Source organism: Haliotis cracherodii, unplaced genomic scaffold, assembly GCF_022045235.1.
Source record: "Haliotis cracherodii isolate W230 unplaced genomic scaffold, xgHalCrac1.p SCAF_6, whole genome shotgun sequence".
NCBI classification, from domain to species: domain Eukaryota; kingdom Metazoa; phylum Mollusca; class Gastropoda; order Lepetellida; family Haliotidae; genus Haliotis; species Haliotis cracherodii.
Genome location: NW_027266319.1, coordinates 36,544,058 through 36,556,861, shown reverse-complemented (window position 1 = coordinate 36,556,861; position 12,804 = coordinate 36,544,058). Strand labels below are relative to the sequence as shown.

The 12,804-nt window shown below is 41.6% G+C and overlaps 1 protein-coding gene across 1 annotated transcript in view; it reads left to right on the top strand.

The window, feature by feature from the left end:
* LOC139445959 (uncharacterized) overlaps positions 1-12,142 on the top strand; it is a 60,471-nt gene extending 48,329 nt beyond the window's left edge. The window contains exons 27-33 of the mRNA XM_071227207.1: positions 201-300; positions 3,930-4,003; positions 6,170-6,304; positions 6,712-6,825; positions 7,302-7,456; positions 9,070-9,205; positions 9,636-12,142. Coding sequence (XP_071083308.1) covers positions 201-300; positions 3,930-4,003; positions 6,170-6,304; positions 6,712-6,825; positions 7,302-7,456; positions 9,070-9,205; positions 9,636-9,716 — 795 coding nt within the window. The 3' untranslated portion in view covers positions 9,717-12,142. The remainder of the gene's footprint in view (positions 1-200; positions 301-3,929; positions 4,004-6,169; positions 6,305-6,711; positions 6,826-7,301; positions 7,457-9,069; positions 9,206-9,635) is intronic.
* Positions 12,143-12,804: the final 662 nt, after the last annotated feature.

The following is a 12,804-nucleotide window of genomic DNA, read 5'->3' as shown; positions in this document are numbered from 1 at the left end:
TAGCCGATTTGTATGTCGAGAAGGTACCAGGATAATGAGTGAGTGAGTGAGTATGGTTTTACGCCGCTTTTAGCAATATCACGGCGTGACGGCGTGACGAGCGAATCCAGGATAATGAAATTTGTGGACGAATAAAGATAATTTTCCGTTACGAAGAGGACATATAACGATTCTACTTCATCATGCTTATATTATTTCAGAAACTCCATGAACTGAAGGAAGAATTAAGCGCCCCTGAAACCGAGGGAGCTCTTTTGTCAGAAAACACGCGGAAAAACCGAAGCCAGGACATTCTTCCAGGTAACATTTCTCCTGCCATAGTATGTGTCAAATAGACATATCATGAAATATGACGAGAAACGTGTTACATAGCTCTTTGTATTACTTACGAGGGCAAACATATCGGATTTCATAAAAATCCTATTGTGCCCTAGGGTCATATCACGTCACGAGACAACTGTGTATTGTTTCCGTCATCCGGACGGCATTGTTGACGTCATTCGAATCTTATTGTGACGTAAGGTCGGAGCGACGATGGGAAACGATGACATGCATCAACCCAGTCAGCGAGAATGACCCCCGACTCCCGTTAGTCGCCTCTTACGTCAAGCATAGTCACATTTTACAGTAAGCACAGGCTGCTGAGGATCTATTCTAACTCGGATTTCCACGTGTTGTCACAAACAATATGTAATCGAAAACAGATATTGTAAGTCGTTATGCTTAATTCGTTAATGTGCCGATAGTGGCTTGTAGTGAAGGGAAGTTTGTGTAATCAGAACCATAGCTTTCATGAACTCTGAACAATTATCTCAGCTAATTGCAATTGCAGCAATTAAGGTGATGTCACTTTGTGACAGCGGTCAGTGTTTCGATGAGTTCACTGTTGATAAGTACGTGTTTCAAAAAGCTAACTGGTAGTATGATAATTTCAATTTAACATAGCCTTCACCATATAAGTGGCAGCTACACCATGCCCATCACTTCATCTCTACATTTGCAAAGTTAGAATTCAAATGGCATTGATCAAGATGTATTATCTCGTTCCTAAAGAACATTCCACTACAAAGTCATGTCACCAGTACTACATCCATATATGTCTGGCGCTCGGCATTAAGGGGCTAAAACAAGGACTGGTCGGCTCGGAGTCAGTATACTGTGTCTGAGTGAGATATTCATGTTAATCTACGGCATGGTATCTCAGTGAGCTAGCACTATAAATCGGCATCAGTCCGGACTAGTACAAGCAGCCACACAAACACAAACACATACACGTACATGCACGTCGCTATATAAGTGCAATAATCTTGGACGCGACGTTGAACCCAATTTCACCTCACCTCACTACATCCATAAGAAGTATGAAAGTACCTCAGTGTGAAGACGTGGAGAAGATTTTCAAGAAGAGAAAGTCACCAGAATATCGCCCAGTCTACTATGCCACCAATCAGTAATCACAGACACAGCTCGGACAGTTGTGGCTTCAGTTCATCATTGTCCATATCAAACACAGACATCTCCAAAGCCTGGGCTCCTTTGAAAGACCAAATGGTGACATAAAAGCAGTCTGATGGCTTAGATGACTGCCAACAGCACCAAGGACAAATGGGCTCAAATTTGATCAGGAACAGAAAAAACTGCGCATCACGCTGGCATCAACCGAACCTCCTGCAAAGCCATTTTGGGAGAGGATCCGAAAGCTGGCTTGACATCTTCCAGTCTCCCACCTGAAATTCTTGAAAAGGTTCAGCCTGAAGACTTTCTTCTGGCACTTCATCAGCCACCACAACCAGCATTGGTTGTCACCAGTGAGCCACCTCCAGCAACCGACGAACCATTACCCCCTGGTACCTGCCAACCATCACCAGGTCGGGATAATGTTGATGTTCCCATTCCCATGGTTGATAGGGGTAGAGGGGAACGAAGAATCATACTTGTAGTTATTGTAGATCGGGACGAATATGACATGTACAGAAGTACAGTGAAACCTTGGAGTCTGAGCACAAAGTATTTGAGGAATCAGTTTGGCTTCTGTCCACAGGGACTCTTGAATGACGTTAAACACAGAAAGTCCCATTAAACTTCGTCAAGCTCTCAAGGCTACAGCTTCTGGCGGACAAGTGAATTCCACTGTGACTGCACCAAGGGCAAGAAACAGTGTCACCTAAACAGGTGCAAGTGTTATAAAACAAAGAGACTTTGTAATATCAGATGCAGACTCGCTTGTCAAAATATGAAAATAGCCATGTTACTATTTGGCCAGGGATGTCGTCTCTATTACTTTTAAGGAATGGAGAGTTACTCGGATATTCCCATCTCCATAGAATACACTTTCTCCCTACAGCTGCCCCGTGCAATCTACCAGGCAGGATAGTAAATTCGCTATTTACGAACCTATTGGCTTGTTACTCATTAAGTTAATAATTCACTAGACTTTCTTCTCAGTGAAGTTGTGGAGCAACACTAAGAGAGCCAATGGTATCTGTTGAACATCTCATATTATCTATATAGTAGTATTAAATGCATTCCACTTGACATAGATTTGACTTAATTAAGGTGTGTAGCTTCATTGTAATACACAATTTCAATGGTGACTATACCACTTAATCTTCTGACTTCTAGTCACCCCGATATATGACAAACTCATCTTTCTGTCAAATTATTAACAGCTTTCAAGGTCAAGGCCACTACTATGAGCATGGGGACAACTAAGGACCCCAAAAACTTTAAATTATATGATAAATGATAACGGGTGACCTTATTATTCAATCGCTATATTTTGAATGCATTTAACATGTATTAACTGTTCAAATTATAAATGTGTAATGTGCTGCTAGAAACATAATAAAACACATGGTATTTGGTCTAGTTTGGTTTGAACAGGGTGTTGGTGACATAACCCATTTCCTTAGAATTTGTAGGGAAAAGTTGCAGGATTGTTGCTTAAGCTTAATAATTATTCCATTATCAAATCAGTGTTGGAGCCTGAAGGTATTTGCACAATATGAAGAGTACAAATTTAAGAATTGTTCTTAGTCGATTCAGATGTGGTAACCACAAACTGGCTGTTGAAATTGGGCGGTGGGGAGTTGCTAGAGAGGATAGAGTATGTAAATATTGTTTTGATAATCTGAGTGTATCAATTGTGGAGGATGAAGTTCATTTTATTACATCATGTTACTTGTATAACAAATTCAGAAATATGCTTTTGCCAAGTATTGGCACAAGTAATATTTGTGCTCTTGACAAATTTGAGAAAGTTATGACAGATTTGTCAGAATTGTTAGCACTGTATATTGTTAAATGCACGCAGGCAAGGCAGGTTTATCTCAGAAGTTAAAGGGAGACAACTTTATATATAGTTTACGAGGGCTTCACTTACTTTTGATGATTATAACAGATCTTTTCTTAATGATTGTAATTGTTGTATGTAATTTGTTAAAATTGTTGTGACTTGATTATATACAGATGTACTCTGGGCCGGAGGCCTTTATTACAGAATAAAAGAATCTTGAATCTTGAATCTTGAAAACACATGGTTTCGCTTATGATAATTTTATAAAACATTAATCTGATCAGTAATATTTCTGTCAGATCTATTAGCCTCTCGGTTAGAATATCTACAAATTACAGAAAAACTATCCTAAAATGTTCAGAGACCTTGAAAAACATCATTGAAAACTCATGTCATATCCATGTGTTGGGTAGTTAGGTGTACAAGGGTAGCTGGTTGAGACCATCCTCGCCACTCGCGTTTTATTTCGCTAAATAGAGGTGAGCTCCTGTGCCTCTGATACTCAATTTTACTCCCCGTAATATTGTCTTGTTTTCCGTACCTGAGGACGGTGATTACATTATTTCATGTTGGCAAAACTACGAAATATGTTTCTGAAATTCCCCAATCTGTTACCGTTTAACTGTTCTTTCAGCTGATAAATGCCGGCCAATTCTAAGTCTGCCAGTTGCCGGAAGTAACGATTACATCAACGCAGTATTTGTCCCTGTAAGTACGATGCTCTTGTCAAAGATTCAGTTGAAATCCTGGAGGGCAAAATGAATCTGTATGATTGAAGTTTGATATGATTAAGATGTCATTTTGTTACCCTACAACGTGCCTTGATGTCTCCGTTCTTAAACAAGCGGGACAATGTCTCCAAATACGTCCACTACAAACGTCTGTCTGTCTCCAAGACATCTTACACGTTCTAAACATTCCCAACTATATCGTAATGATCATTGCCTCCTCACTATAGCACGTGTACCAAAGCCCTCTTACTCTAAGCCCCTTCTCTGTCTCACGTACTTCAACGTCCCCTTACTCAAAAACGTACTTCAACGTCCCCTTACTCAAAAACGTACTTCAACGTCCCCTTACTCAAAAACGTACTTCAACGTCCCCTTACTCAAAAACGTACTTCAACGTCCCCTTACTCAAAAACGTATTTCAACGCCTCCTTACTCCAACTCGTAATTCCACGTCTCCTTACTCAAAAACGTATTTCAACGCCTCCTTACTCCAATTCGTAATTCCACGTCTCCTTACTCCAACACGTATTTCAACGTCCCTTTACTCAAAAACGTATTTCAACGCCTCCTTACTCCAACTCGTAATTCCACGTCTCCTTACGCAAACACGTATTTCAACGTCCCTTTACTCAAAAACGTATTTCAACGCCTCCTTACTCCAACTCGTAATTCCACGTCTCCTTACGCAAACACGTATTTCAACGTCCCTTTACTCAAAAACGTATTTCAACGCCTCCTTACTCCAACTCGTAATTCCACGTCTCCTTACGCAAACACGTATTTCAACGCCTCCTTACTCCAACTCGTAATTCCACGTCTCCTTACGCAAACACGTATTTCAACGTCCCCTTACTCCAACACGTATTTCAACGTCTCCTTAGTCCAACACCTATTTCAACGTCTCCTTACCCTAAAACGTATTTCAACGTCCCCTTACTCGTCTCCTTACTCTAACGCCTATTATACGTCTCCTTACTCCAACACGTATTTCAACGTCCTCTTAATCCAACATGTATTAAACGTCTCCTTACTCCAACACCTATTTCAATGTCCTCTTACTCCAACAGGTATTTTAACGTCTCCTTACCTTTCCACGTATTTCAACGTTCCCTTTTTCCAACACATATTTTAACGTCTCCTCATCCCAACTCGTATTTTAACGTATCCTTACTCCAATTCGTATTTCAACGTCCTATTAATCCAATATGTATTAAACGTCTCCTTACTCCAACACGTATTTCAACGTCTCTTTTTCCTTCAATTCGTATTTCAACGTCCCGTTATTCCAACACGTATCTCAACGTCCCCTTATTCCAACACGTATTTCAACATCTCTTTACTCCAACTCGTATTTCAACTTCTCCCTACTCCAACTCGTATTTCAACGTCTCCTTACTCCAACACGTATTCCAAAGTATCATTACTCCAACACATATCTCAACGTCCCCTCACTCCAACACATATTTCAACATCTCCTTATTCCAAAACGTATCTCAACGTCTCCTTACTCCAACTCGTATTTCAACGTCTCCTTACACCAACACGTATCTCAACGTCCCCTTACTCCAACGCCTATTAAACGTCCCCTTACCCCAAAACGTATTTCAATGTCCTCTTACTCCAACACGTATTTCAACGTATCCTTAACTCAAAACGTATCTCAACGTCTCCTTACACCAACACGTATCTCAACGTCCCCTTACTCCAATACGTATCTCAACGTCCCCTTACTCCAATACGTATCTCAACGTATCCTTACCTCAACACGTATTTCAACGTATCCTTACCTCAACACGTATCTCAACGTCTCCTTACACCAACACGTATCTCAACGTCCCCTTACTCCAATACGTATCTCAACGTCCCCATACTCCAACGCCTATTAAACGTCCCGTTACCCCAAAACGTATTTCAATGTCCTCTTACTCCAACACGTATTTCAACGTATCCTTACCTCAACACGTATCTCAACGTCTCCTTACACCAACACGTATTTCAACGTCCCCTTACTCCAACACGTATCTCAACGTCCCCTTACTCCAATACGTATTCCAACGTATCCTTACTCCAACACGTATTCCAACGTCTCCTTACTCCAACACGTATTCCTTACTGTACATCCTGTCTCAATGTCTGTGTGTAGACGGAGACCCGTCAGAAAGGCCTGCTGGTCACACAGCTGCCTCTGCCCTGGACTGTGGTGGACTTCTGGAGGATGGTCTTGGACCACAATGTGCAGACCATCGTGTCTCTCGTCTCAGAGGAGTGTTCATCACAGGTAACTCAGTTGGAAGCCTTGTGGGCACGCGCTCCTGTCGGTGCTGGTTGAGTGCTTTGGCCTTCACAACTGTGAAGCGAAAGAACATTACATTCTCGTTTTTATTCTAATTTCTTGTTCGGGAATTCCGAAAAATGTGAATAAGATAACTTAATGAGATATTCTTGATAGTATTTAACTCCTAACTCATGCATGGTAACGCAGGTGTCCAGTTAGTAAGCACACTACGACTCAATGATACTTGATGCGGTTTTGACAAAATCAGGAGAAGTAATACGATGCAGTCGTTTTGGCAGAGTCACGGGGAGTGGGTAATAATCTGTGTCTCGATACTATCCCTTTTGGTAACATATCTACTTGTAGCCTTTCTGAACACATAGCATGACTGTTTTTGTATCCACTACCAGGTAGACGAAGCCTTATTTTGGCCTAAAACAGATGAGGTTTTGGAGTGTGGACCATTTCTTGTCACGAAGACAGATTCAAAGGACAAGGCTACAGTGTTGAAAGTCTGGTTAAAGGTACGCAATATATTTTCCTGGGCCTTATCGCTACTGTTGTAATGACGAGGTGGAACAAAGGTGGAACAAATGTGGAACAAAAGTGGAACAAAGGTGAAACAAAGGTGAAACAAAACGCAGGAAAACCAATGGGCAGACACACATACATACAGCCACATTGACACAGCCACAGATACATTGTACATTGTAGATGTTATTCCCGGTGCCTTGGCATGGTACTCTCTTCATCTGCACTGCATGTCGAATAACCCGTTTCACAACTCAATGGGGGCGGTCGGGTAGCCTAGTGGTTAAAGCGTTCGCTCGTCACACCGAAGACCCGGGTTCTATTCCCGACATGGGTACAATGTGTGAAGCCCATTTCTGGTGTCCCCCGCCGTGATATTGCTGGAATATTGCTAAAAGCGGCGTAAAACCATACTCACTCACTCACTCACAACTCAATGAAAGAATTGAATTGAACTTTTTTTTCATAGAACGCTGATGAGAGCACCAAAAAGGATGTCACCTTGCTGTTTGTGAGTGACTGGATAGAGGGAGTGGACACGCCTACAAATACGTCACAGTTCCTGTGCTTCATTAACGACATGGACGCCCGGAACACCTCCGACAACATTGCCGTCATGTGCATGTAGGTTAAGTCAGTCACCATCCATTTTATTTTTAACAATGCATCGAAAGTATTTTGAGTTAAATTTACAAACATACTCTGAAAAAAACACACGCAATGGTAGTAAAATGGTATTGCCGATATCCATGCAAACTTTTATGTGGAAAAATGAGGTACTGCAGTAATTTGTTAAACGGACGGAGTGAGTGAGTGAGTGAGTGAGGTTGGTTTTACGCCGCTTTTAGCAATATTCCAGCAATATCACGGCGGGGGACACCAGAAATGGGCTTCACACATTGTACCCATGTCGGGAATCGAACGCGGGTCTTCGGCGTGACGAGCGAACGCTTTAAACACTAGGCTACCCGACCGCCCCTTAAACGGACGGAAACATCCAAGGAGCACTACCACGTGAGAGCCTGACGCCGAAACACACCAACATGACATGCACGTGCAACATCACTTGTTGGTCATTTTTTTTCATGCCATCTCAATCTTTAACGTAGCGCCAAGCATCGTAACAAGACGTGACACACGGGAAAACACGTGAACTCACTACTAGAGCACAGGACTGATTCAAACGGCTACGTCGCTTACGTGAATGAACCACCACGGCCACCTCTACAACAACCTCTACAACGGCAATTCCAGCCCAGGATACAAAGCCCGGACAGTGAGAAACCGTTTATGCGCTGAAGGTATTTGCGCTAGACGACCATTTAGAGGGATCATTTTGACGGACCTGCAGCGTCGGCTGCGACGTCAGTGGTGTTAAGGTCTCAGAGTATGGCCACAACTGTGATGGAGACAAGCTTAGTTTAGTAACGAGTCACGTTTTATGCTTCGCCGTGCGATCGGGGGACGACGTATTTACAGGCGGCACGGGGAACGTTATGCCCGAAACTGCATACAGGAAGTGGACAGATTTGGCGGTGGTAGTGTGATGATGTGGGCAGCCATCTCCTACACTGGTAGAACAGACTTCAAGGTTACTTCACGCCACAACGTTACAAGGATGATATTTTTCGGCCACACGTCCTTTCCATTATGCAAGACAACGCCTGGCCTCACAGGGCAAGCCTATTTGTTGAATCACATCCAGGTCCTGCCATGACCTTCAAGGTCTCAAGATTTAAACTCAATTGAACGTTTATGGGTGCACAGGTTCAACGACACCGAGCACGTCAGCAGCAACCACAGAACCCCGACAGTTGGCACAAGCACTGCAGAGTGTGTGAACATTCCCCAGGCCACAGTTCATGATTTGATTACTTCCATGGGACGACGATGCCAGTCAGTTTTGGACTCGAATGGTTGCCCTACAAGATATTGATAACAGATGACCTTCACCATGAAAATCTACTGTTCAATGTGTGCCATATGGAACATGGGTCAATGAGAATGATGTGTGCAAGTATTGAACAATCGATCACAATGTGTTGGTTATTTGATATATAATGAAAACATCGAAAATCACTTTTGCGTTTTTTGGTGTGTTTTTTTGCAGAGTATAACATAGTATGCAAATGAATGTAGTTTGTTGTTAAGGCGTTGTTTGTGTGTGATGCTTCTGTAAGATTATCGGGTGTAGAAGAGGTGATAACACTGGCAATTGTTGTTGCCTCGTGTTCTAGGGATGGTGCCAGCAAGTGTGGACTGGTGTGTGCTGTGCTGAATATCATCCAACGACTGAAACAAGACCAGGAGATGGACGTGTTTCTGACAGTCAGATTGTTGCAGAGAGTCAGACCCAGCTTCCTGATTTCCTATGTGAGTACATGATAATCAGAATCTTGCAGACAGTCAGACCCGGCTTCCTGACTTCCTATGTACGTACGTGACAATTAGAATCTTTCAGACAGTCAGACCAAGGTTCCTGACTTCCTATGTGAGTACGTGACGGTCGGATTGCTGCAAACAGACAGACCCAGTTTCCTGACTTCCTATGAGACTACGTGACAGTCAGATTGCTGCAAACAGACAGACCCAGTTTCCTGACTTCCTATGTGAGTACGTGACAATCAGATTGCTGCAAACAGACAGACAGCTTCCTTACTTCCTATGGGAGTATGTGACAATCAGAATCTTTCAGACAGTGAAACCCATCTTCCTGACTTCCTATGTGATACCTGACAGTCAGTCAGTCAGGCAGGGAGAAAAATGTGTAGCTAATATAATATGTACATATTTCTACATGCAGGCACAGTACCAGTTCTGCTACAAGATGGTAAAAGAATATCAGAAGACTTCCAACACAGTGTATGAGAACATCCAGGGTTAGAGAGGGACACGTCAGCCTCGGTTTCCTCAACGCTGATCGAGCCACGTCAAGGAATTACCAAAAAATACATACAAATATATATTTTTTAGATGAAACATGTTTCTTGTACACATAGCATTGTCAGAGTTTGGAAGCATAAGAAAACACAAAGGCGGTTCACAATTTTATCCAATCCGTCGTTCCATGTGTTTGATAGTTTGCTATAGTTTTACCCGTATGCTTCATGTACTGTGTGTTTTTAATGTTACATGCTCAGGTGGTTCTACACCAACATCCGCGTAATTTGTTTGCACCTCGTGCCACGATGTGCGTGCCCATTATAATTACATACAACTGCAATATGTAACGGTTTTCCCTTGCCATTCGCATGAAACTTATTGAAGCCATCTTACAGCATGCTTGCATATATATTTCTTTTGATTTATTTTTTTCTTCTCTTTTATAATTATTATTATCATTATTATTATTATTATTATTATTATTATTATTATTATTATACAGATACAAATAAATAAATGCAGCAAAGAGGGTTTGAGTGATCCTGGCACAGTCAGCTCAGGGCCCTTGCCCCCTCTACACGCAGACAAGACTGCGAATGGGACTTCTCCCTGGAAGCGCTGCCTAGTCAAACTCACCGATATATTTTCGGAGAATGTGAAGACTCGCCAACACTGCAGCCTTCTGCATTACCAAATTTGTCAGACGGGTTGTATTCCTGGCAGCAATCCCGGGTACTCGCCAAATGTCAGTCAACAGATTGGGAGGTACCAAACCTAAGGCACCGAGAACAATGGAGAGTCTGACAACTTGGCACTAGGGATGCAAGCGTGACATTTCGAAACGGGGGTTCGCATGTTTTCCTGAATCTTGTTAATCACATAAAGGACAGAAAATTCAATGATATAAATGATTTCATTGGATTTATCAAAAAGCACAAAATCAGGTTTGGTGGCCTGGATAGCTCTCATGGGCCTATTCCAAAGAATTTGGTATATATCATTTTCCATGACGCCCTCCACATATTCTGGTCCCTACCATGGCCGGACCTCTGTGTCAAAACATGTTTCACAAGAGAATCATCAAACAAATTAATGTGTTCAAAAGTGCACAATACAGTCGTATCATGAAGAGCCTCCACGTTAATCAAATCACGCCCTCCTATTATAATTGGTAAATATGAACGGTTGCGGGAAGAACGAGGGTTGTGGAATCTATAGTCAGGCATGATTCTTCGTGTAAGAGTGTCAATACCCTGATTTTTTGGTTTCGTCTTTGGGGCAAAGAAAACGTACAGTATACGACTTCTAAACAGTAGCCACATGTATTGCTTAAGTATTGCTATTTTTTACATTTTCTGATTCGCCATTGTCATCGTTGTTTCGTGTATGTTTCGAAAAGTAGTTACTGAATAACAACTCTCCGAATTCACTTACTAACATATCTGGTACAGTAAAGTACGTTTATAACGAACACGCTTATAACGAACTGACAGATATAACGAACTGATTTTATTGTCCCGACTATTTGCTATAGTTATGCTGTATATATGCTTATAACGAACGACGGTTATAACAAACTAAAGTTAGTGGTCCCTTCGAGTTCGTTATAACCGTAGTTTACTGTATTTGTGTTTTATTGACGATTATCATGAAGCCTACACTTGTTTTCTGTTTTAGAACATTCGAATAACCGCACGCTGAAGTACTTTTTAACGCCTAGAACCGAACGCTGAAGTATTTTTTAACGCCATCATGTTTCGCGTATGCCGGAAATGAAACTATACAAACATCCCTGAATTCCTTATGCATTTTTCTCATAACAGCCTATGTCAAAATAGAAATAGTCAAACAGAAAGCGAAATATATTAGGTTGAAAACGAACAAGTGTGCTCTGAAAACATTACTCGTTTGAAGACGTAAACACAGCAAAATGAGTAGTATTTTCTACAATATTGCGAGACACTTGCGCCTATCCGTTGCGTGCATTACCTGAAATTATTGATAGGACGTACGGGCATATTATACCTGCATAGTATATTTGGTAAATTCAACAGAAATGGTTCATGGTTTCGTCCAACAAGACGCCATGACTGGCACAAAACCACACACAACGACCCATTCTCTAGGTTACTATTGAAAACGTTCAATACACAATGTGCATTATATAATCTTGGACAATAGTTAGTAAACCAGCCTTATAGTTGAAAATAATATTACATCATGATAATTCTATATTCTACATCCCCGTATAATTGCAAAGCTAAAATTAGATACAATGCCGGATAAGCGCAATTCTCGCGCACAACTTCATAATCTGTCTGCACCAAAAGGAACCCGCATCCAGGGGATTATATATATGCAAAATGATTCCAGTATTGATATATATTTGATATTAGTTCTGCTTCTTCTTAACGCAAATAAAATGTGCCTCAAATGTTAAATTGTTTGTTCTAGAAATGAAATTATCACATTTAAATAAGTGTATCTTCTGTGCCCTTGACAACATCTGGACATACCGTATTCGACGTAATAACGCCCAGGGCGCTCTCAAAATTAGAAATAGGGGGCTCTTATTAAAATATTATTTTGAGTTGAAAGATAAACTTCGTGGTTTATGCTGACAGCCTGAAATGTTTATGTACGGCAGATATATTTTTTTCAGAATTTAATTGCCCATAATTAATGGTGCATATAACACCGGAGTGCGTATTATACGCGAATGAATACGTGTTGTTTACATTGATCAATCGGAAGGTGTGCTAATTGAGATTGTTCACGTGCCAATATATTAGCAAATATCGCCGTGGGCGCTTAATAGAGCGGGGCGCTTATTACGTCGAAAACGGTAATAATAATGTGCACTTATAATGTAGCAGTTCATGCTCAAAGCGCTACATTATACCCCGGTCAGTGCAGCAGTGAGCAATTTTCATTCTCAGCTTCCTGGGGAGTATACAACCCAAAGCTGCTTATAAGACGCTAGAAGGTTACCATGTCATCCTACCGGGTACCCACTCACTGCTGGGTGAACAGAGGCACACTTCGAACAAAGTCACTTGCCTAAGGAGACAGCACATGTGGTTCATGTG